This window comes from Sus scrofa, chromosome 17 (genome assembly GCF_000003025.6).
Source record: "Sus scrofa isolate TJ Tabasco breed Duroc chromosome 17, Sscrofa11.1, whole genome shotgun sequence".
Classification (NCBI taxonomy): Eukaryota; Metazoa; Chordata; class Mammalia; order Artiodactyla; family Suidae; genus Sus; species Sus scrofa.
Genome location: NC_010459.5, coordinates 5330265 through 5354862, shown reverse-complemented (window position 1 = coordinate 5354862; position 24598 = coordinate 5330265). Strand labels below are relative to the sequence as shown.

At 42.3% G+C, this 24598-nt stretch overlaps 1 protein-coding gene across 1 annotated transcript in view; it reads left to right on the top strand.

The window, feature by feature from the left end:
* MTUS1 (microtubule associated scaffold protein 1) overlaps positions 1 to 23195 on the top strand; it is a 175545-nt gene extending 152350 nt beyond the window's left edge. The window contains 8 exon segments of the mRNA XM_021077995.1: positions 12341 to 12555; positions 14463 to 14568; positions 15657 to 15730; positions 15885 to 15980; positions 18855 to 18971; positions 22229 to 22326; positions 22841 to 23001; positions 23004 to 23195. Of these exon segments, the coding sequence (XP_020933654.1) occupies positions 12341 to 12555; positions 14463 to 14568; positions 15657 to 15730; positions 15885 to 15980; positions 18855 to 18971; positions 22229 to 22326; positions 22841 to 23001; positions 23004 to 23053 (917 nt within the window). The 3' untranslated portion in view covers positions 23054 to 23195.

Sequence of the window (24598 nt, the reverse complement as noted above, 5' to 3'; positions counted from 1 at the left end):
ACTTTTTTGCACCACAGCGGGAACGCTTGATTTTTTTTTAATTAAGGTATAATTTATATGCAGTGGAATGCTTATTGCTCCGTCAGTCTTGACAAACACACACACTGATATAACCTATACCTTTAGGTTAGGTTTCCAGTAGACCCTTGTACCGGGGATGCAGACACTGATCTAATTTTTATCACTGTAGGTTAGTTCTGTCCATTCTACAGTTTCATGTACATGAAACATACAATGAATTCTTTTTGTGCCTGGCTTCTTTCACACATAATGTTTTAGAGATCTTTCCATGTTATTGCATATGCTTCAGTTTTGCCTCATAGTCTCCATATTATCATGTTTAATAACTTTGGGAAATTCTATTGAGTAGATAGATGGGTATAGCATCATGACACTTACACTTTAATATCATAGTAAGGCTTTCGTTGTCAGCTGTTGTCCTATCCATTCCCGTGGTTTCAGCTACAACCTACAGAGTGACGACTCAGATTTCTTTTTCTAGTCCAGTCCTCCCCAAACTGCAGATACATTTTTCTCAGTGAAGAGCTGCCTCTAAGACAAGCCAGTCCAGTGTAATCAGAGCTTCCTGATTCCCCCAGCCCATGCTTCCTAAACACTCTGCAGTGTCTCCTCATTCAGACCTTCTCAAAATCTGTGCTTTGCCTTCTGTGGTCGCATTATTATTCACTTATTACCCAAGCTGAGGTCATACTCCTCTTCCTCCATCCTCCACGAGATACTAGTCTCTGTTAAATGTTGCACAGACTGTCCCTCCCTCAGCATTCCGGTTGCTACTGTCCTAATTTAAGTCCCGTAATTTCTCACCTGGAATATATCCCCTTGGCCACCCAACAGGTCACCTTGCCTCGAAACCTGCTTCTCTCCTCTCTGAAAGCACCAGGACTAGTAATAAATCTGATGTGTGTCCTTTACTGTACATGTGTAACTAACAAACGTGACTTCACTTTGACTTTGGGAAGAAGTCCAAACGAGCTAAAGCTACCGTGTATGATGTGACTGTAAATTCCCTCTCCTCACACCTCTTTTCCCCTCCCCAGGTGCCACCCACAGGCTCCTTCACACCTTTTTTGTGCCTCTTGGGCACATGTATTCCTCTCTGTTTGAAAGGCTCTCTCCTCTTCCCACTAGTTTTTGCTTCTCAAACTCCTTCTCACTTGTCATTTTTAAAGTCCCGGCTAAAACAGCTCACCGTCAACTGCATTTCTCCCAAATCATTCAAGCAAGTTAACTGCAGCCCCTGCTATACCCTTCAAGGTATTGCTCTTATAGGTATTTGTCTACAGATCTCTTGTCACAGTCCAGCACATCAAGGGCAAGGCCAATGTGGCCTCCATCTTTGTAGCTCTACCAGCTGGTACCTTGTGCCGGCACTTGGTTCTTCTGATGCTTAGTACTTCAGCAAATGAAGGAGTGATTTTACTGCTGAGAATGGTAGCTAGGGAAAGTTGGTTTTATCCTTGTAGTATACTAATATTTGATGGTTTCTGTGCACAGATATTTTCCTATAAACTGTTAAAAAAAATAAGTAGCTCCTGCTGAATAGCCCAGGGAACTATATCTAGTTACTTGTGATAGAACATGATGGAGGATAATCTGAGAAAAGGATATATGTGTATACAGACACACACCACACACGCACATATGACTGGGGTCACTTTGCCGTACAGCAGAAATTGACAGAACAATGTAAATCAACTATAACAGAAAAAATAAAAACCTAAAAAAATAAAAATACAATAAAAAGCAAAAAACAAAACCAAAGTAAGATGAGCTATAATTCCCTACAAAACATTTTACATTATGCCTGACCATCCCGTTAACTAGGTCATTTTGAAAATGTCAGCCCTTGAAATAAACTACAGTTCAATTTAGCGGTCTCCACAATCTACAGTAAACAATTGTCCTCCGAGATAGGGAGTAAGTATGTCATTCTCATTCTTTCTAGGGGCATGTTTGTGTAGTGGACAGCTGTGATTATGCTCTTTGGGGGTCCCTAATTTTTATTAATCTTAATCATTATAATTATTTTTTAATTTAAATTAATGAAAAAGGTAGTTTTTAATTCACAATTATTATTTAGCTATCAGAATTAATAGATCACATGTTTTTATACATTGATCCTGGTTGTTTCTTTGCCATGATACAAATGATTTTAACACTTAATTCACTATAAAAACTCCTGGAATTTTCATAACAGTGATATAAAAGGCTAGTTGATTTTGCCCTTTGTGTGCACAAATGATGGGTATAGCCTCAGCGTTTATTGAGGCCTTGCTCTTTCCTCCATCTGTGCTCATCTTTAAGTCTGCTGGTTTGCATTTTTTTGGAAGGGAGGGAGGGAGGAATGAGGCTTAAAATTTATGTAACTTTGTAAAGTCAGTAGACAAAGCATCTGGATTAAAACCCAGGATGGCTAAACCACCAGCTTCCATTAATCACAAAAGAAAAACCATGGTGAAACTATTGAAAGATTGGGGAATCATTTGTTATAAACACTAGTTTGCATTCATAACTACTTTTGAAATCTTTGCATTCAGTCAAGAGTTCAAGAAGTATTTTAGATTAAAATATCTTAATATCTGCTAGGGGAAAGTGATTTTGGCTCTGCCAAAAGCAGTATACATACTGTCTAATCAACACTTAACTGTGTTTGTGAACTTGAGCCTCCCTCACACCTTCATGGAATGTGTTAATTCTTTCACTGGTTTTGTGTAGTTGTGGTTTAACAAGGTGGTATATTTAAGATAATTTTAAAACTCTTTACGGTTGAGTCACTTCTGAGTTGCAGAATTCTAGAGGTGATTTTTAAATGAACTTTAATGAAAAATGTATTAATATAATTAAAACAAACTTTATGCCAAACAGAATTCTTTTTTTTTTGGCTGCAGCATGCAGCAGCTGAATGGGGGAATCTTTGTTCCCAGACCAGGGATTGAACCCAGGCTGCACTGGTGAAAGCACTGAATGGAAACCAACAGATCATCAGGGAACTCCCAGAATTTTATATCTGACTGAGTTGATTGAAGATGGAGTTGATTCCACCTCAAACTTGGCTTATTCTCCTTCTATCCATGTCTCTGTGTCCTCAATTTAGACTTTGGCTGTCTCTGTAAGTGAAAGGCTGTGTTCTTTCACCTGTAGTACCAAGGGTATCTGTTCTGAAAGCCTATTGAGTTTTCATCTTTGTCCTGCTCTTTTCCTTTTTTCATCTTTGTCCTGCTCTTTTCCTTAACTTGTCCAGTTTTGCTATGTTTGCTTTTCCCTAACTTAATGTCATTTGTCTAGAATGGTGGTTCTCAAACCTCATTGTGTAATAAAGTAGTTAAACGGTTAAAATGCAGATTCCCAGTTCTGACCAAGGTGGCTTTGGATGGAGGAATCTACTTTTAATTTTTTTCATTATAGTTGATTTACAATGTTCTGTCAATTTCTGCTGCACAGCAAAGTGACCCTGCCGCATATCCATAGACATTCTTTTTTTCACATTATCTAGAGGAATCCTCTTCTCGTGGTCATCCAGGTGACTCTGATGCAGGTGCTCTCTGGACCCCACTTTGACACCACACTCGCTGTACAGGATATTGTTTGTTTTAAGTAAAAAACATTTGTGTGTGCAGGTGTTTGTATGCAAGCAAGCACAGCAAGAGAATAATACAAAATAGTTCCAACAGAATTGAGTTCGTACATATACACATCATATGCTTACCAGTAACTTTTACCTGCCCTTTTGAACCTTGCTCCATAATAATGAAGTATCAGGGAGAAGAGCCGGAATCGTATCAGACTCATACTCACCTTTTTATTAACATTAAATGTATTCTTTTTATTGGAATGCGATTTCCTTAAAGTCTTAACTCCTTTTCAGCAGGCCTGAAGCTTAGAACCTTTATGTCAGTTATTCAGCTAGACTTTTGACTCATATCCACTTTCAAGCCAAAATGTTTTGATTAGTCCATGGAACATTTACTGTTGTGATCATGAGAGCATCTGTTTTGCAGCATGTTGTTGGCCAGGGAGTAGGCTGAAAAACAGCAAAGCCTTTTCAGACTTTCATTGGCAGGGAGAACTGGAGGCTCTGCAGGGGCCTCGCTGGCACCCCTATACTGAGATCTGTGGCAGAGTCAGATTGTCATCCCACCTGCAAAGACGATCTCATCAGGACAGTCAGTGAAACAAAGATGGTTTTTGTTTTTTCACCTGCCTTACCTTGCAGTCTCTCTAGCTTCCACAAGGCCCTATTGCTCTGAGGTGTCCACTGTGTGAGTGAATGAATTTCTCTCTTAATGCATCTCAAGTGGAGAAAATAGCCACTGAGATCAGGTTCTGTGTTCTGTGCTGAAGAACCCACATGGAAAAGGGCTAAGTGGATTGAGTTCTGGACCAGTTCTGCCACATCCATTCTCTCTCTAGTCTAGTGAAGTGAGATTTTTTTTTTTTTTTTTACAGCTGCACCTGCAGCATGTAGATGTTTCTGGGTTAGGATTGAATGGAGCTGCACATGCCGGCCACAGCAATGCCAGATCTGAGCCACATCTGTGACCTATGAGGTAGCTTGCAGCAATGCTGGATCATAACCCACTGCGTGAGGCCAGGCATCGAAACTACATCCTCACAGAGACAACATCAGGTCCTTAACCCAGTGAGCCACCACGAGAACTCATGAAGTGAGATTTAAGATAAGACCTGTGTTATTAATGCAAGATATGATTATATGATATGAAATAATAAATGTGAGAGAGCACTTTTTCAAGGAAGAACTGAGTTTTAAAGGGAAGGTGGCTTTATTTATGGGAGAGTGGTTTTGATGGTGCAGGTGTTTTGTGAATGTAAGTTCCTAATAGGTTGTGACTGGTGGAATGCTTTTAAAATTTGTTCCTGTCAATTCATCTAATTCCCAAGAGGAATCAGAAAGCTATTTGTAGGTAATTTTTAAATTTAGAGAAAGACTTTGTCTCTCCCACATGTCTGACAAATTTCTTGGTCTTGTGGGAAAGTACTATCTCTGAAGAGCAAAATCTGGGACTTTTATAAGTAGTTGATCATTCCACAGTCAGTCTGTGAAGACTCACTCTACAAAATAGAACACAATTTTACTTTACTCTCACCAGACCATAAAGTGAGCGGAGCAGATGGTCATTCTTACTACCTGGCACATCAGGAAACTGATATGCAGAAAGATGCAAGTTCCCCTGTGGCTCAGCAGGTTGGGGATCCAGCATTGTCACTGCTGTGGCATGGGTTTGATCCCTGGCCCAGAATTTTCTGCCTTCTGTGGATGTGGTCCAGAGAAGGGGGCAGTGGCGGGGGGGGGGGTGGAGAAAGCTGGAAATGCTTGTTGTTGATAGCATAGGTCCTTACCCTTTTGTTCTGTGGGCTACCCTCCTCTCCACAGAGTAGCAATTTACTTTTAAAAAATGCTTCTTGGTTCACATATATTATCATCTCCAATTTAAAGCAGATTAGACCCCAGTTTAAGAGGGTAGCCAATGTGGTCACTTGGCCCAGAAGTACATAATGAACAGATTTCCCGTCATATAATAATGCTGTGAAATAATCAGACTTCTACGAGGTAAGGTGAATATTAGTGTCCCCCTTCCATTTTTCACTCACTTGCCAGCATTGATAACATGCTATTCTTCACCTGGTTTTCTGCTTAACATTTTGGAAGATCAATAGACAGAGAACTTCCTTTTTTAGACAGCTGTAAAATTATTTTTTCTGGGAAAAGCTTCCATTATATCGATACATGGTAATTAATTTAACCATGATGGACATTAGGTTGTAAGGTTTTGCTCTTACAAAAAATGCTCCAGTGAATAGCCTCGTATGTTCCTCATTTTATATGTGTGGGAGTGTGTCTGTAAGATAAATTCTTGTTAGTGGAATTGCTGGGTCCAAGGAATAGGTAGAGAAAACTTCAGACAAACCCAAACTGAGGGACATTCTATAAAATGCCTGACTCTTCAAAATTGTCAAGATGATAAAAAGCAAGAAAGACACACTCGCAGATTAGAGAAGGCAAGGGGGATGTAGTGACTAAAAGCAGTGTGCTCTCTTGGGCTGGAGCTTGGAACAGAAAAAAAGGACAGGTCTGGGGTTCAGTGAATAATAATGTGCCAAGGTTGGTTTCTTAGTTTTGACAAATATCCCATCATAATATGTGATACCAGCATTAAGAGAAACTGCGTGAGAGGTATCTGGGGACTGTTCTATCATTTTAAGTTTTCCAAAAATCCAAAATTATTCTAAAAAAGTTTATGCTTTAGAAGGGAGTGGGTATGAGTGGAAAACTGGTGAAATCAGAATAACATGTGTAGTTAATAGTATTGCTCCAGTGTTAAAAACCTTAGTTTTGGAGTTCCCATCATGGTTCAGGGAGTTAAGAACCCGACTAGTATTCATGACGATGCGGGTTAGTGCCCTGGCCTGGCACAGTGGGTTTAAAGGATCTGGTATTGGAGTTCCCGTCGTGGCTCAGTGGTTAACGAATCGACTAGGAACCATGAAGTTGCGGGTTCGGTCCCTGCCCTTTCTCAGTGGGTTAAGGATCCGGCGTTGCTGTGAGCTGTGGTGTAGGTCGCAGATGCAGCTCGGATCCCGCGTTGCTGTGGCTCTGGCTTAGGCTGGCGGCTACAGCTCCGATTAGACCCCTAGCCTGGGAACCTCCATATGCCGCAGGAGCGGCCCAAGAAATGGCAAAAAGACAAAAAAAAGGGGGGGGGGATCTGGTGTTGCTGCAGCTGCAGCATAGGCCACAGCTATGGCTCCGATCTGATCCCTGGCCTGGGAACTCCATACACCGTAGGGCGGCCGAAAAAACAACACGCAAAAAACAACCTCAGTTTTGAAAAATGTTCTCATTGTTGTGTAGGATGGTAACACCTGGTGAAGCTGAGTGATGGGTATACAGGAGCTCTTGCTGCTATCTTTTCGTACCTTTTCTATCAATCTAAAACTATTCCACAAGTAAGTTTTTTTCTTTAAAAAAAAAAAAAAAAAAAAAGGCATGTCTATGTAGGGAAGAGTGTGCCGTTGAAGAAAGAACTGGAAGGTGGCCAGAACTAAAGGCAGGTGAGGTGTCCAGAGAGAGGCTGAGAGAGCCAGAGCTATCAGGAAAGACTGGGCTGGACAGCCCCCTCCCTCCTGGCTGGTGCAGAGGAGGGAACTCTGCTCAAGGAAGAGTTGGCAGCCACCCGCAGGCCTGCTGGGAGTATCCAGGGAAAGGGTGGGTGTGCCGCCCGAGAATGACATCATCTGATCTTCCTGTTTGTCTTTTCTCTCTGTCACGATCTTTTAGACAGCATCACAGAACTTTGCATGAACTTCCCAGTGATCTTATCTCCCCAGTTTTCTTTTGCTGCTTTTATGTGCGATTTAGATGAAATTACCTAAAGGTTGGGGAAATTCTATTGCATATAGTGTCAAGAAGAATAGTGGTAGGAAGCAAAGATTTGAGGTGAATGTGCACTCTTTCCTTACGTGTGTGTGTTTAACTTCTCTGAGTACTAGACTGGCAGTGCCTCTTTCTAAAGATCACATTCTGTCATAGACCCACCTCCCCCCAGCATGGCTAACTCTTCAAAGACATTTGAATGGGTGCACTTTTGCAAAACTAGTAATAGTAGCATTTGTGCATACTTACTCTGGCCGGGCACCCTGATAGGTGCTTCACATTATTTTATTTAACCTTGCAGAAAAGGCACTAATATTACCTCCATTTTAAAAATAAGGAAATTCAGGCTTAGGAAGCTTAAGTAATTTGCTCAAATCACATAGCAGTATGTGGTGTGACTGAGACTTAAACCTAACTTCTGTTAAGATATTTCTGGAGTTCCTGTTGTGTCTCAGTGATGACGAACCTGACTAAAATCCGTGAGGATGCAAGTTTGATCCCTGGCCTCGCTCAGTGGGTTAAGGATCCGGTGTTGCTGTGAGCTGTGGCATAGGTCGCACTTGAGGCTCCCATCTGGGTTGCTGGGTGGCATAGGCCAGTGGCTACAGCTCCAATCCAACCCCTAGCCTGGAAGCTTCCATATGCTGTAGGCGTGGCCCTAAAACAACAAAAAAAGATATTTCTTCATGTTCCTGAAAATTAAAATATTGTCACTTGTCTCACGATGAAGGCTACTACTCAGATATAAAAATTAAGAAAACCTGAATAATTTCAAAAGACTATAACAATGTAAGGCCCTGATTGTGTCATGTTTTTCTCACACAGTATATTTATCAGGCACCAAGGGAAATTCGTCTCCACGAGATGGAAATAATAAAAATCTGATCTCTTCCTCTTAGAAAAGGCCACCAGCACCAGTTAGGCTGTAGTCCAATCCTCCGGGAAAACTGCTAAAGGATCCAGGATGACGCCAGTTCTGTTTTCAAAGTTATATTTGATTCTGGCATTGGGCCTTCTCTCAATGTCATCTAAGTAATAGAAAAGGAGAAATTTCAAGCATTTCACCACTTCTGAAATATTTTTCCCTTGCTCAGTTATCCATGTTTTAATGTGCCAGGAAGGGCCTGTTTTTCCTGTTCTGTCACTGGCCTCAGATTCTCCTCAGGCCTGGTTCATCTCAGGGTGAAAATGTCAACTTCAGCTTGTAACGTGGCCATGTGTTTTAGGGCTGATCTTGTAAATATGTCAGTTTCCTGCTTTGTTTCTTAATTCTGAAGACTCTTAATTGTCACTTTAATTAATACATTGCTGGAAATAGCTTTTGCCATTTACCAACCTGTGCCCCCAAATCATCCATCCATTCCTCTCAGGCAGTGGTCTCTTTGGTACCCTTAATCACAGACATGCTTTTAAAAAAATCACCTCATCAATGATTAAAACAACAAGGACTCCTTAGTACCATGTAGATTTCGCACTTGTGCCATAACTTCTTAAAAACAGTATCTTCTGACGCTGTGCCAAAACCCCTTGCTTGCTTGGCCCAAATTCTGAAAGATAGATGTTTGCTTTTGGCTGTGTTGGGTGTCTGATTAATTGACTGAAAGTGAGTGGAATTCTGGGGAGACAAGACTGAAAACATGATGAAAGAGCCAAGTCAGCTTAGGAATCACACCTAACCTGGAACAAGTACAAGGAAACATCCCGGGCTGACATCCCCCACCGCCAGCTTCTTGTGTCCAGCTGACCACAGTACTGAGAACCCTGGAAACAGCATTCGCATGTGTGTCCTTCAGAAAAGTATTCCATGAGCCTTTACGCCAAGTAGATGTCTCCCCAGGAGTGCAGGCCAGTTAACTCAAAGTAAAGCCGTTTGTGTGAGGGATCACTCCAGCCCAGCTGTTCCTGCACAGCTGCTGGCTTAGGTCACCGTCTGGGGCCTGGCCTGCACTTGGGACTGCTGTGCTCGCTGCAGCAACCACCGCTCCCCCTCCCCCGCCCGACCCTTTTTTTTTTCCTTTCCCCTTCCTTCCCTCCTGTCCTCCTTTCACCTCACCTACGGTGGCCAACAGAATTAAACCCTATTCAAGCCTCTTTTTTTTTTTTAAAGAGGAAAAGTCTTGTCCAGTGGAATATGAGAGGGTTTCCATCCTATTTAGTTTTAAAGTTTGGGGCACCTCGTTACGCATTCCAGCTGACGGTTGCTTGATGACAAGCAGATGTAATGTGAAATTCAGCAGCTGTAGCATCCTGTTACCTCCACATGGAAGCTCTCCTAGTTTTTGGTCACTCAGACATTTCTCTGAGGTGATATAGAATATTTTTTTTCCTTTTTTCTTTTTTTTCCCCCCCTTTTTCTTTTGGCCACCCTGTGGCATGTGGAGTTCCCAGGTCAGGGATCTGATCCAAGCCACAGTTGTGACCCACACTGCACTTGCCAGATCCTTCAACCTACTGTGCTGGGGCTGGGGATCGAACCTGTGTCCTAGTGCTACAGAGACACTGCTGATCCTGTCGCGCCATGACAGGAACTCCAAATTATTATTATTATTATTATTATTTTTTACTTTGCTGATATCTGAAATTCCAAGGGAGTTAAGTCAAAACACCCTGTGAAATCAAGATTTCTCTCAGTAGAAAAGTTATTTTGATGCTTTTACTGACTGCTTGAAAAATATTTTTTTTTTTTGTCTCCTACTTTCATGCAGAGCTCAGTAGGGAACAATTCACACAAAGAGGCCTGTGGCCCCATCATTTTGTGTGAGTTGGAAAATCAGCAGAAGAGAGTGTGTTTATTCATTTGACTAACATTTACCTTCTTGAATCACTTTTTTCCTCCTTTGTTAAACAGGGATGCGAAGAAAGTACTGGGTAGCATTCATCATGCCCATCATCTTTGAAGAAAAAAAAATAACTTTCCAAATTTAGTCCCAAAGGCTTGAGTTGTCACTGGTATTGACAGTCTATAATCTGGCTTCCATCAACATCCTTGAGCATTATCTCCAAATTTTCTGCCTTGTGAATGTTCTAGTTCCCAAGGCACACAGTGCATACTCCCACCGTTGGTGGTGGAACACAGTTTTCACTCTTGACATCAGAGTGGTAGTTCTTGCTTTGTTTTTTTTTTTTTTTTTTTTTTTTATTTTCCCACTGTACAGCAAGGGGGTCAGGTTATCCTTAGATGTATACATTGCAATTACATTTTTTTCCCCACTCTTTGTTCTGTTGCAACATGAGTATCTAGACATAGTTCTCAATGCTATTCAGCAGGATCTCCTTGTAAATTTTCTAAGTTGTGTCTGATAAGCCCAAGCTCCCGATCCCTCCCACTCCCTCCCCCTCCCATCAGGCAACCACAAGTCTCTTCTCCAAGTCCATGATTTTCTTTTCTGAGAGATGTTCATTTGTGCTGGATATTAGATTCCAGTTATAAGTGATATCATATGGTATTTGTCTTTGTCTTTCTGGCTCATTTCACTCAGTATGAGATTCTCTAGTTCCATCCATGTTGCTGCAAATGGCATTATGTCATCCTTTTTTATGGCTGAGTAGTATTCCATTGTGTATATATACCACATCTTCCGAATCCAATCATCTGTCGATGGACATTTGGATTGTTTCCATGTCCTGGCTATTGTGAATAGTGCTGCACTTGCTTTGTTTTTGCTTGTAATGTTAGTTCCTTTCCCCTTCAGTAAGTATTTGTGGGTTTATTTGAATTGTAAGCGTTCTCTTTAGCAGACACCATGCTTATTATTATTTCAGTATGGCTTGTTTTCCCTCTGAAGGAATACCAATATAGGACAAAGGACTGGTATTTGCACTGCCAGGTGGCATATTCCCAAGAAAACAAATCTACATCATTGTGGAAATTCATCCCAGGAACCTGCCAATTTCCTATTACTTAGGTGGAATAATCATTGATCTAAACTTTGCTTTACCTTAAAACAATCTTTCCTTTCAAACTCCAGAAATATATATTCCTTACCAAAAGACTTTAACAGATTTACCAGTACCCATTTTATAAGAATGACTCTGCTGGCACTTTGGGATGTTGAGGGCATGCATCCTCCTTACAGATAGAGAAGCACTCCTTTTACCTGTACCTAACATCAGTAAAGGAAGGCTGGAAATGTCCAAAGTCAAGCTTCTTGAGAAATGATAGAGCTCTTTCAGGATTTATTATAGCGTGTGTGCCTATTTATGTGCAAGTTCTGCATAGTATTGTTAGTAATTCTGTTTTCGGTAGTGGTAGTAAAGAGTTAGGGTGCTCTGATTTTAAATTACAGCTATCAAATTACTTGGCCTTTTTGAAAGGTTAACTTTTCAATATATTCACATTATATTGTAACTTTTCAGTGGGTTTTTCCTAAAATTTGTGATTTGAGTTCAATATATTCTAATATTTTGTTTTTATTACTGTTTTTCCTAAAATTTGTGATTTGAGTTCAATATATTCTAATATTTTGTTTTTATTACTGTATTTTTGAAGTAATGTTTTGAAGTTGGCTTCAATTAATTACAAGCCTCAAGTCTATTTATTTCTTTTCTCTGGTCTTTACCTGTTGTTGTTCTGTATCTTAGCTGCCTGGCTACTGGCAGGCTTCCTTAGAGATGCTTCAGCCAATCAGAGACCCCTCTCCTTACAGCCCCTGCACTGATTGGTCAGCATGCAAAATGGTGCTCTTCACTTGGGAATGTGGCTCTGCTCAAGGACCTCTCCTTAGTGCTTGCTAGACAGTTGACTTCTTGTTGCCGGAGACCATTCACTCTCATTCCCTTTTCTTGTTCACTTCTACACCAGGATGTTTGAAAATCTAGTCACAAGGAGAGCCCTGTCCTTACGCTTCCAGAGTCATCACAGCTGTGTCTGAATGTAGGACATTTAGCAGGGTGTCATCGTCCACTTTATTTTTGATCTCTTTTCAGTCACTGCTTCAACCACCTGTGAGAAGTTAGAAAAAGCTAGGAATGAGTTGCAAATTGCTTATGAAGGATTTGTCCAGAAGCTCAACCAGCAGCACCAGACTGATCTAACAGAACTGGAGAATCGGCTGAAGGAATTTTACACCGGGGAGTGTGAAAAGCTTCAGAATATCTACATTGAAGAGGCAGAGAAGTATAAAACTCAATTGCAGGAGCAGGTCTGCTTTCGGAACCTGAGCATGTTCTTGGCCACGGCTGTTAATTTGAATTATAACTGTTGTCTGATGCTATATTTCCTTTGTTGGACACATCCCTTGATGAACTTATTTAAAATTTATATAAATGAAAAAAAAAATTTAATTAATTTAAAAGCAGTGTACATATATCGAGTGAAAGACCAGAATTAAAAAGGAAAGGATAAAATTTAAAACAACCCTTTAAAAACCTTTTTAAAGTTGAAGTATAGTTGCTATACAATATTATATAAGTTACAGATATACGATGTAGTCATTCACAATTTTAAAGGTTCTATTTATAGATATTATAAAATATTGGCTCTATTGTCTATGTTGTACAATATATCCTTTTTTTTTTTTCTTTTTTTCTTTTTCTTTTTTTTTTGCCTTTTTATGGCCACACCTGCGGCACATGGAAGTTCCTAGGCTAGAGGTTGAATCAGAGCTGTAGCCAATGGCCTATGCCACAGCTACAACAATGTGCCATCTGAGCTATGTCTGTGACCTACACCATAGCTCACAGCAACACCGGATCCTTAACCCACTGAGTGAGACCAGGGATAGAACCCACATCCTCATGGATACTAGTCAGGTTCATTTCTGCTGAGCCGTGATGGGAACTCCTACAACATATCCTTGTAGCTTATTTTATACATAATAGTTTGTACCTCTTCTTACACCTCTATTGCTCCTTCCTTCTTCCCACTGGTAACTATTAGCTTGTTCTCTATATATGTGAGTCTGCTTCTTTTTTGTTGTGTTTACTAGTTTGTTAAATGTTTTAGATTTCACATATAAGTGATATCATACAGTATTTTTCTTTCTCTGACTTATTCACTTAGCGTAATGGCCTCCAAGTCCATCCATGTTGCTGCAAATGGCAAAATTTCATTATTTTTTATGGCCGGGTAGTATTCCCTTGTGTATATATACCACATCTTCTTTATCCATTCATCTGTTGGTGGACATTTAGGTTGCTTCCATATCTTGGCTATTGTCAATAGTGCTGCTATGAGCATTGGAGTTCAGATATCTTTTCAAATTAGTGTTTCGATTTTTTTTTTTTTTTGGATATATAACAAATTTAAAAACAACCCTTCTTTTTACCACCCAGAAATAATCCTTTTTTGAGAATTTGGTGGAGTGCTGCTAAAACACTAGTTTGCATTTCTTCTTTCTTTTTTTAGATAAGAATGGCACTGGTTTAATAACCCATATTTTTCACTTAATAGTATATTCTAAACCTTTCTTTCTTTCTTTCTTTCTTTGCTTTTTAGGACTACACCTGGGGCATATGGAGGTTCCCAGGCTAGGGGTCGAATCAGAGCTACAGTTGCCAGCTGTACGCCACAGCCACAGCAACACCAGATCCAAGCTGCCTCCATGACCTACACCACAGCTCATGGCAATGCCAGATCCTTAACCCACTGAGTGAGGCCAGGGATGGAATCCACAGCCTCATGGTTCCTAGTCGGATTCGTTTCCGCTGTGCCACAATAGGAACTCCTTAAACCTCTCTTTAAATTCCTTGCTTTCTATGCCTACTATATGCTAGGCATGTGCTAGGGACTGAGAATATAGAGGGCAGCATGAGAGGTCATGTCATGTCACTATGGGCCCATATGATGGATGCAGACATTAACATCAGCGATCCCAGGAGAGTTTGTGTGTTTGTGTTCTGGGTGTGAGGGGTGAGGGGTGGAGGGTAGAGTGGAATATTGGAACTGACAAACCCCTGATGGGTTGTTCTATCCATGGGTCTGGTGGCCCTTAAACTTGAACCAAGCTCATACGTCCAATCTCCTAATGCTATGGCTTCTTATTCACCTAAGGACTTTTGATTTCACTGGTAAACCATTGTTTTGCTTTGGTTTGGCTTTTTCTTACAGTTTGACAACTTAAATGCTGCCCATGAAACCTCTAAGCTGGAAATTGAAGCGAGCCACTCAGAGAAAATAGAATTGCTAAAGAAGGCCTATGAGACCTCCCTTTCAGGCAAGAATGCTTTTTTTCTGTTGAAACAGAATAAGATCTAATGGAATCGCGTGTTATGCTCTAAAACGGAAATGATTCATAACTTTCCCTTCCCGAGAATACCCTGTGGTATTCAGTTGGGAGTGCTTTTTTGGTTCCTTTTTGCATTGTGCATTGTGAGCAGATGTACAATCCTTTCCCCTGAGGATGCAAATAATAGTTTGTTATGAATGCCAGCCTTTTAGGAAATAGGATGAACTCTTAACAAACTGAAAGGCCTTTCTGGTAGTAGTTGCACTTGACCACTTCGGGTCCTGAGAAGTCGAAAGTGTCAGTTTATATCCTGGCCATGGTGAAGGACCCACGCCGGGTACTTTTGCACGCAACCCTGCTGTGAAATATAGATGGCACTTGTTGAATAAAAAGAATCTGTTTTATTATTTCATCATGATGGGAAGGGCTGAAGTAAAAGGAAAAGAATAAAGAAGACATTTTTTTCAAACCCATCATTTCTGTGTAGCTGAAGCCGTTACACTAAAGCTGTTGCATCAACAGAGAAGCATGTGGACATGTGGTGGGAACCGGCTCTGTGACCTTTGTCAAGGGCCTTTTCATCAGAAAAACATACTTATTGTGTGATATCCAAGATGATAACGTGTAAAAGTGACTGGCCTAGGGATGATGTTAGGTAAATATTTTTCTTCCTCCCTGCTGGAGTTTAATTTGATACTTCTCTTTGGTTCGTGAAGAGCAGCTGGAACAGAGCACAGGGGCTCCAGCCCAGGAGTCTGAAGACCAGACTCAGCCTTCAGCCCCCTTCTTCTTACCCCCGACCCCAGGCGTGCTCTGTGTTGCCTGAGGTCTCTTGGCCTCTGAAGGCCTCAGTGTTCTCACTCATAAAATGACAATATCTGGCCTGCTCACCTAATGAGCTAAGTTGAGAACAAGTACTTATATAATTTATGTAAAAGCACCATATAAATAAATATAAAGTAACACAGGCACAGTGCTTCATAATCAATTCTTTCATTCATGTGCTTTCACGGCTGTAGAATACAGTGATCTCATAGGATGTTATTACCTAAAAAAAAAAAATCACTTCTTTCCAGAAATCAAGAAAAGCCATGAAATGGAAAAGAAGTCACTTGAGGATGTGCTTTATGAGAAGCAGGAATCACTAGAGGTGGGTACATCTCAAGCCACCCGACCACCCTCACCCCCCAGCCCCATCTTCATTTTGAGGCATGTGTGGTTTGGGTATGTTTCTGTGTACATTTGCGGTGTTTCTGGTACTTGCTTGTTTACTTATGTTCCACATTTCATTGTCTGTGTTTTAGAAACAAATCGATGATCTGAAGACTGAAAATGATGCTTTAAATGAAAAGCTGAAATCAGAAGAACAAAAAAGAGTATCAAGAGAGAAAGCAGATTCAGTAAGTCGTGTGCCTCCCCATCGCTACTGAATTCTTCTGCTCCTGTATCTTTTAGAGTCAATTAAGTGTCCAGTAGGTAGAGAAGTAATTCTGGTTTGGAATCCTTTCCATATCTTGCAGTGTGATTTTTAAACTGTATAAAGTGGCTTCTTTGTTTACTGGCTTTTTTTTTTTTTTTTGGCCATGCCCACAGCATGTGGAAGTTCCAGAGCCAGGGATTGAACTCGTGCCACAGCAGTAACATTTCCAGATCCTTAACCCACTAAGCCACAAAGGGAGTCCAACATTTTTTTTTTAATCCTAAAAGCTGACATAACAGATGAAGCCCAATATATTGTGAGTGATCTAAACTAATAAAACTAATACGTACAGGAAAACAATTAGGGTCAGAAATTTATATGAAGACTTCACCTTTTTTTTTTAAATAGACTTGCTATATTAAGATACAATTTACGTACAATATTCACCCTTTCAAAATGTACAATTCAGTGGTTCCCAGGTTGCGCCTTGGTTACCAAGATCTAATTCCAGACCATTTTTATCACCCCCCCCTCCCCAAAAGAAACCCTGCACCCATGAGCGGTCATTCCCTATTTCCCCACCAAATCCCCCAGCCTCCTCTCTGTATCTGTGGCTGTGTCTGTCCTGAACATTTCATTTAAATGGAATCATGCTATCTGTGGATCTGTGTGTCTGCATCTTTCACTCAGATGAAAGATGAGTGAACTTACGAGCTTACGTTCACAAGGTTTGAATACATTGTAGAAGGTACAGCTACTTGATTCCTTTTATGGCCAGACAATATTTCATTGTATGGATAAAACACTTGAAAAGCACAAATTTCTAAAAAAAAGAAAAAAAAAGTACAAATTTCTCCTGTAACTCAACTTTCTCTTGCAAGGTATATCCCTACTCCCCTGTATCCCACCCATTTTTAGGGGAAAAGGGTGTTGGGGGGGTTGTTTTGCCACTTCTGTCTTTTCATTCCATATATTTTTGCCTTGGGCTTCAGAAGCAAAGCGGTTTTTTGCCATTTAAGACTTGTTGCCAAGTACCTGGGTCTCTCAGTGAGCTCCTTTGCTGACAGTGTCACTTTGGGAGCCTCTAGACATTTGGATACAATTAGATGGGATCCTATTCAGAGAAATTTCAAAGGTATTTGTTCTGGAAGAGTCTTAGAAAAAAATCATTGATTGCAAAAGAAATCTATAGACTTTGCAGGCAGGATGTAAACCTTATTAGTGATTCAGGGAAAAGCTTTTAAAGAGCTTCCTGATCATGCAGCAGCTCCTGAAAAACTGAAGAAGGGAAACAGGTTGAGGAAAGCAGAACTATACTTGCCTTGCCCTGTCCAAGTTGCAGAGGCCATGGGAAAGCACGGAGGAGAGTGAGAGAGAAAGGGCCCTGCCCGCGGAGGAGTAAGAGGACACGTGGCAGATACACTGCTGCATATACACTTTTCAAATGGGCAAATTAATGCTGTTTCCTTTTCTCAGAAAAGAGGTAGGATTTGCTATCTTTAGGAAGCAAAAGGAAGTCATATGTTAAAGGTTAACAGTAAATGAAACTTATGACAATCGAGGAAGAGCCCTAGAGTTGAGCATCTGGGGTCAGTCCCTGCCTCTGCCTCCCTGCGGCATGTTCCGGGAGCAGGTGGCTTGAGCCGCGGGACTCTCTCCTTCCTAGAGGTGAGGGCTTTGACCAAGTGCTCACCAAGGGTCCCTTCCCTGAGTCTCCCTTCCCTGAGTCTCCCTAAGCGTTGGTCCAGAGCACTAACCACCACCCAGGAGGAGATAATTGATGTCCCGCACCAGTGACTCTTGTCTGAGAAACTCCCTCATTAAACATCTGATCAGCAGATGTGCCGTTAAGTTGCGTCATACGCTTTGCAAGTTTCACTTGAATTTCCTTGATCACAGCAGGGAGTCCGGAATCCACCCTGGTGCTGTCCTCCCACAGGGTGCTCTCCTCTCATCTTGTATATCTTGGGTAGAATTTTCCTAGTGCATGGGCTGTATGCCAAGTAGGTGTCGCAGTGTCACAAAATAAAACGATGGGGTGTTACAGCTGCCCTTGAAGTATGGCCAGGCCAACATAGTCCCATCATAGCAAAAGTCCAAAAGACCCCCCACATCATGGCCGTTTCTGTTGTCTTCCATAGAGTCCTATGAATTTCTGATCAGCTCCTGACTGTAGTTAGAATTGTTCCTGTTTCCTCCCTCCAAGCACCAGTCATGGATTTGGAATTGCCTAATCTCTAGTCAGAGTTCTGTTTTACATTGTAAGCTATGGTTTTTCTCTTACCTCCAATAAAATGTTTGTTGCCACCAATATTCTTTCCATATTAAGTTCCTGATAAATGAATATATTCAAATATGAAATGTTTTATTTCGTTCTTGTGACCAAAGATTTGAGTTAAAGATATCATAACCCTTCTTTTCTTTCTTTCCTTTTTTTTTTTTTTCTTTTTAGGGCCACACCCGTGGCATATGGAAGTACCTGGGCTAGGGGGCGAATCATAGCTGCAGCTGCTGGCCTACACCACAGCCACAGCAAGGCCAGATCCCAGCCAAGTCTGCAACCTACACCACAGCTCAAGGCAATGCTGGATCCTTAGCCCACTGAGCAAGGCCAGGAATGGAATCTGCATCCTCATGGATACTAGTTGGGTTCTTAACCCACTGAGCCACAATGGGAACTCCTTAACCCTGCTTTTCACCTCTTTCTTTGAAACTGCTTTAAGAAGGTAGAAATCTCATGTGCTTGTTTGTCTAATTTCTAAATCTAATCAAAGGTGTAGCTATATTAAGAATTTGAAATGTGCGATTGTGTTAAATGATCAATCAGAGCTGTATCCTGCTGTGCCTCTTCCAGAAAAGCCCTCAGATCATGTACCTGGAGCAAGAGTTAGAAAGCCTGAAAGCTGTGCTAGAGATCAAGAATGAGAAACTGCATCAGCAGGACATCAAGTTAATGAAAATGGAGAAACTGGTATGTTTCGTTCAGAGCTTAACCAAATGGAATAATACCTGTAACATAGGAACTGGCCTCTGAACTAGAACTGTGGAGTTATTTTAATTGCTATTTAAAGATGTTTATAAACATATGAAAGGTAAAAAGAGGTTACATTTTCCTATGTTGTCTTGAGGCCTTCTAGAACATTTTCCTCAAGGAACATGTAAAGTAGCATTCGGGGTTTGGAAAAATGACAACAAATGTCTCATGGCCTCTGACTGTCTACCTGCCCAAGAAGAACTTTAAAATAATGTAAAAGCGGTCCTTTAATATACCACCCACTCTGGGTGGGTTTCTTAGGCTCTAAACTGTTGGATATGTACATTAATCCCATTAGAGCAATTCAGTCCTGTGTCTCAATTCTTCATCTTGCTCCTTGGGAATTAGACTGTGATAAAAGAATTACTCTTTAATAAAATTAATCTGGTTGGACATGTAACTAGCATTATGAAAAGCATGAATAAAGTTTAGTTTGCAGCCTCTGGACAGAGAACCCCTCTTGGCATGTGACCAGTCCCTCCCGGCCTGTGTGTCTGAGCGAGTGCCAGTGTTCAGCGTGAGCCTTGGCCCAGCCGTGGAACGTGGTTGCTGGTAGCCAGGAGTCCAGCCAAGGGGGCAGAATTCACCACAGTAGCTTAGGGGATCCAGGCTGCCACTGTACCTTGTACATTGTCCCCTTGCCTTGGTTATTCTTCTCCCCCTAATTATGGGTGACTCAGTGTGGAATAAATGCTTTGTTTGAACCCAGACCAGCCTGGATCACAGGGAGCATGGTAGTCACTTTATTAGGCTTTTGTGTGTGTGTGTCGTTTTAGGGCCGCACCTGCGGCATATGATGGTTCCCAGGCCAGGGGTCGAATCCAAGCTGCAGCTGCCAGCCTACACCACAGCCCCAGCCACGCCAAATCCGGGCCAAATCTCTGACCTGCACCACAGCTAACCACAACGCCAGATACTTAACCCACTGAGCGAGGCTGGGGAATAAAAGTGCCTCCTCATGGATACTAAGCAGATTCCTTTCTGCTGAGCCGTGACAGGAACTCCCCACTTTATTAGTTCTTTTGTTGGGGTTTTCATGTTTGGTTTGGTTTTCTTCTGGAGACTGTTACCTCTCTAATGAGGGAGGGAGAGCTGAGCCCACATGTGGCTATATGGGCACTTTGAATTACTAGGAAATGGTGTGGGGTTTTTTTTGTTTTTTTTTTGAAAGGAACTCATGATCTATTAACGGCCCAACCTAGTATCTATAACCATTTCTGGCAAAGGTCATCCTGTTATATCAGGCCTGATAACTGCCAGTCTGGCTGCCCGAGATGACTCAGATAATCCTGTTAATTAATAATTGGTTGCCCATATGCCATTCACAGCATCACAACTTTTCAAATAATCGTGTGCAGGAAGAACAGACTTGGCTGTAAAATTATTCATGTGTCTCATCTCTTGTTGATCTACAAGTATTTCTGTCCCTTGCCATGCCCAAGAAGTATCATGATATTAGTCAGCGTTGCATGGTGTACCTATAGAAGAACAGGTTAATATGATAGGTAAACTCACTGTTACCTTGTTTATTTGTAAGTCCCAGGCCTTTGTAGAAAATATGACACCTAGGAAGCTTTCCCACTATAAAAACTAACTCTGCTGATAACTAGCTCGATGACATCACCAGGGCTAGTTTCCGCTCCAGTACAATGAGGAACTGGACGAGATATGTTAAAGCCAATTACTACCCAGTCTTTGTTTGTTTTGTCTTTTTGCCATTTCTTGGGCCGCTCCCACGGCATATGGAGGTTCCCAGGCTAGGGGTCGAATCGGAGCTGTAGCCACCAGCCTACGCCAGAGCCACAGCAACGCGGGATCCGAGCCGCATCTGCAACCTACACCACAGCTCACGGCAACGCCGGATCCTTAACCCACTGAGCAAGGGCAGGGACCGAACCCGCAACCTCATGGTTCCTAGTCGGATTCGTTAACCACTGCGCCACGACGGGAACTCCTACCCAGTCTTTAATTTCAGATTTTGCCACCTCATGTTTTATCTTGAATTCCTATACAATTCCTGGAAATTCAAAGGCTTCCTTTTTCTTTCATGCTAGTCACATTTTTTGGAAAGTTCTTTCACCTGGTTGGCTTAGCCTGAGAATTTCAGGGTAATAAGATCTTGAGACCAGTAGGACTGCAGCTAAGAGCCAAAGTAGTTCAGTGACAGGTAGCAGTGACAGGGACTTGAGTGAATTCTGACGGAGCTGGGATGTTGCCTCCCGGCAAGTAGTATGAGTCTTACCTATGGAAAGTGAGCTGGCTTGTGATCAGCCCTTCCTCTTGTTAGCTGATGATGTGTCTTCTGGGATTTTATCCTTTAATCTCTCAACTGATCAGTTTGTTTTCCTTGAACATTTAGCCTGAGCAGGCCAGCAGGAAAAACAAACGTATATTTAGTTCAGCAAAGGAGGGATGGTTTCTGTATTGTCACTTCTTTATTAGGATGCTCTGTAGAGCTTTGTGGATTGCTGTGTGTGGCCACTTGGAGGTAAATGCTGACGAGTAATCAGCAAACCACATTTACAGTCATTTTAAACCCAGAACCATTGCCAAGAACTATGAACTGTTGTTGCCCTACAATGTTTTCAAATGTGGGGATTTCTTGGTTTTTTTTGCAAAATTTACCACAAGAGCTGTAGTGCCCCTGATAAATGGTGCTGTCTATCTGCTGGTTTTTGTTGTTGTTGCTGTTGTTGTTTTGTTTTGTTTTCATTTTATCACCTTGAAAGAGGCCCAGTTCTCGGGGTTACCAAAGGCATGGCCCCAGTTCTCAGGGGGAATTCTAAAACTATGCGACCTTGAATAAATCAGTAACCCTCTGAGTGTGTCTGTTTTCAAGTGGCCTGACATATATTTTATTTTTTGGCACCCATGGTGTGTGAAAGTCTCCAGGCCAGAGGTAGAACTTGTGCCACAGCAGCAGCCTGAGCTGCTGCAGTGACAACACTGCATCCTTAATCCACTGTGCCACAGTGGGAACTCCACTTGGCATACATGTAAAAAAGTCAGGTCCAGGTGTTCTGTTTGGGGCAGTAGACTCTTAGCAGTGTGTCAGTGTAGAGACACTCAACATACTATTCAGCTTTCCTGAATTAAATCTCTTCGGTGTCTGCTTTGTCTTTTACAAGTGCTTTAGGAAATGAGGGGCTTTAATTTTTAATGTATAAATAATTGGCATTCTTATTTACGCCAAGGTGGACAACAACACAGCATTGGTGGACAAACTGAAGCGATTCCAACAGGAGAATGAAGAGTTAAAAGCTCGGATGGACAAGCACATGGCAATTTCAAGGTAAAAGCAAAACTGTCCTATTTTTCCCAAGCTCCTCCCTTCCGGGCACATTGAGTGTTAACTTTCTCACCATATTCCACTCGCTACCTCCCGTGAATGCAACTGAAGCACATGGTTCACAAGGTTCTGATTTATATCCGGAAGGTATGATTGTAGCACTTAGTGCCTTTCCCACGTGGCCTGGACCAAAGCCTTCCCAGGGCTCCTGACTGCCGAGCTAAGAATGCTTTCAGAGAGGGAGCTTCAAGGGACCAAACAGGAAACAGCCCCACACGTAGGTGGGTCCAGCCTACCATGAAACGACCTGAGTGCCGCTTTGTCTTTGGCTCCATCTCACATTTCCCAGGTTTCTCAGCCAGCCCAGTACCCCTGCCCAGCAGCTCCTTTTATTCCAAAGGGATCGTGTTTTTTTGACTCTTAAATTTACAATAGTAAAAAGGTTTCCCTTTTTTTTTTTTTTTTTTTTTTTTTTAAACTCAGATCCGCATGGTTTCTGCCTCTTTGTGTCTTCTAGGCAACTTTCCACAGAGCAGGCTGTCCTGCAGGAGTCACTTGAGAAGGAATCCAAAGTCAACAAGCGGCTTTCCATGGAGAACGAGGAGCTGCTGTGGAAGCTGCACAACGGGGACCTGTGCAGCCCCAAGAGGTCTCCCACGTCCCCTGCCATCCCCTTCCAGTCCCGAGGAACTCCGGCTCCTTCCCCAGCCCCAGCATCTCACCCAGATGACCCTCCTGGGAGTCGGGAGACAGACTGACCGCAGTTCTGCAGGGCTGACCCCACCCGCAGCCGCGGAGCCACCTTCACCCACACGCATCGCCCGCGGTAGAACTGGAAAGTCACGGCCAGACCGGCGCCTTCTGAGAACCGAGACCGGAACTCTGGAGGGAGGCTTCCAACCTGGTCCAGGAGACGCCTCCCCAAGAGATGCTGTCGGAATGGATCTCCACGGACCCTGTTGCACAAAAGCACTTACAGAACGAGAAGATCTTGTTCATTGCCTTTTCCACCTACGGGTAAAGGGGAAAACTCTCAGGGGCCTGTCAAGATTTATATAACCTTTGTAATGTTCTTCACCACAGACACCTTCTTATGATTTGTATTTTGGTCTGACTGGGGATGTGTGAATGAAATGTTTGTACCCGACGTCACCTGTCTGATGCTGCCTCCTTTGCTGCGTGTTTGAGTCAAGAGCTGAATCTCTCTGGAGATGAGCTATTCCCATAATGGTCCATGCATGCATCTCTGCAAAAGCCATAGAAGAAAGAGCAGTAGTTGCTGGAATGAGGATTCTTTGCGCCAGCTCCGCTCGGCCCTTTGGCACAGGGGAGGGGAGGGCAGGAAGCGCTCAGCCTTGCCCTGGCTGTACATTCTCCGCCTCCCTTTGGGGTAGCTTGCTGCAAGCCTTTCAATATTCAGCCCAGGTCACCTGAACCTAGCTAGATTTTTTTTTAAACTTATCTATTTCACTTACCTGAAGTACCCCAATTCATTTCCACAGGCTATGAGCAAATGTAAAACCCTAATTTGCTTTTTAAAAAATCTGTACGAAGAAAGGGCAGTACCAATGGCTTTCTTCTGCTTTCTTTTTATCTCAGTCTGAGCTATAGTCTCAGTGCTTTAAACTGTCTTCCCTCCCACTATCTCCATTTCCCCCTCCCTTGCTTTTTTTTTTCCCCCCTCCCCCAGCCAGAGCCACAAAAAGCAAACCTTTCCTCCTCTTCTCTGCGACGAGGAATATGCTTTTCCAGAGCCAGCTCATCTTCAAGGTGCTGAACCATGTTCCAAATAAACCAAGGCCTGGATCCGATGGTACAGATTTGGGGAACGCTTAGATTAAAGAGTGAGGAAGAGGCATGGGTTGGCAGAACTAAGGTGTGGGATTCAGTGCTCCCTGATGAATTAGGAGCCCCTTGCTAAGAGAACAAAACTGTGTGGGAAGATAATGCCAAATTTCCACGTACCTTTGAGGAATGCTTCCGTCCTTGGAAATGTAGCAGAATGGGCAGCCGATGAGGGGGAAATGTGGCTTATGTGCCCCTTTTTGCAAGTTGCATTTCAGTTTCGTTTCAGAACTTCATGTGTTTTACCTCACCCAGTTCTAATATTTCAGGGGAGGTGAAAGGAAGAACTGTGGCTTCTCTCTCCCTCCTCCTGCCTGTGTCAACCTTGTGGCTGTCAGTATTTACTAAGCAGTGTTGCTAACGTCCAACGGCTGTACAAATAAGCCCTCGAGTCAGAAGAGATTCAGGATGCTAGAGGCGGATCTTCATT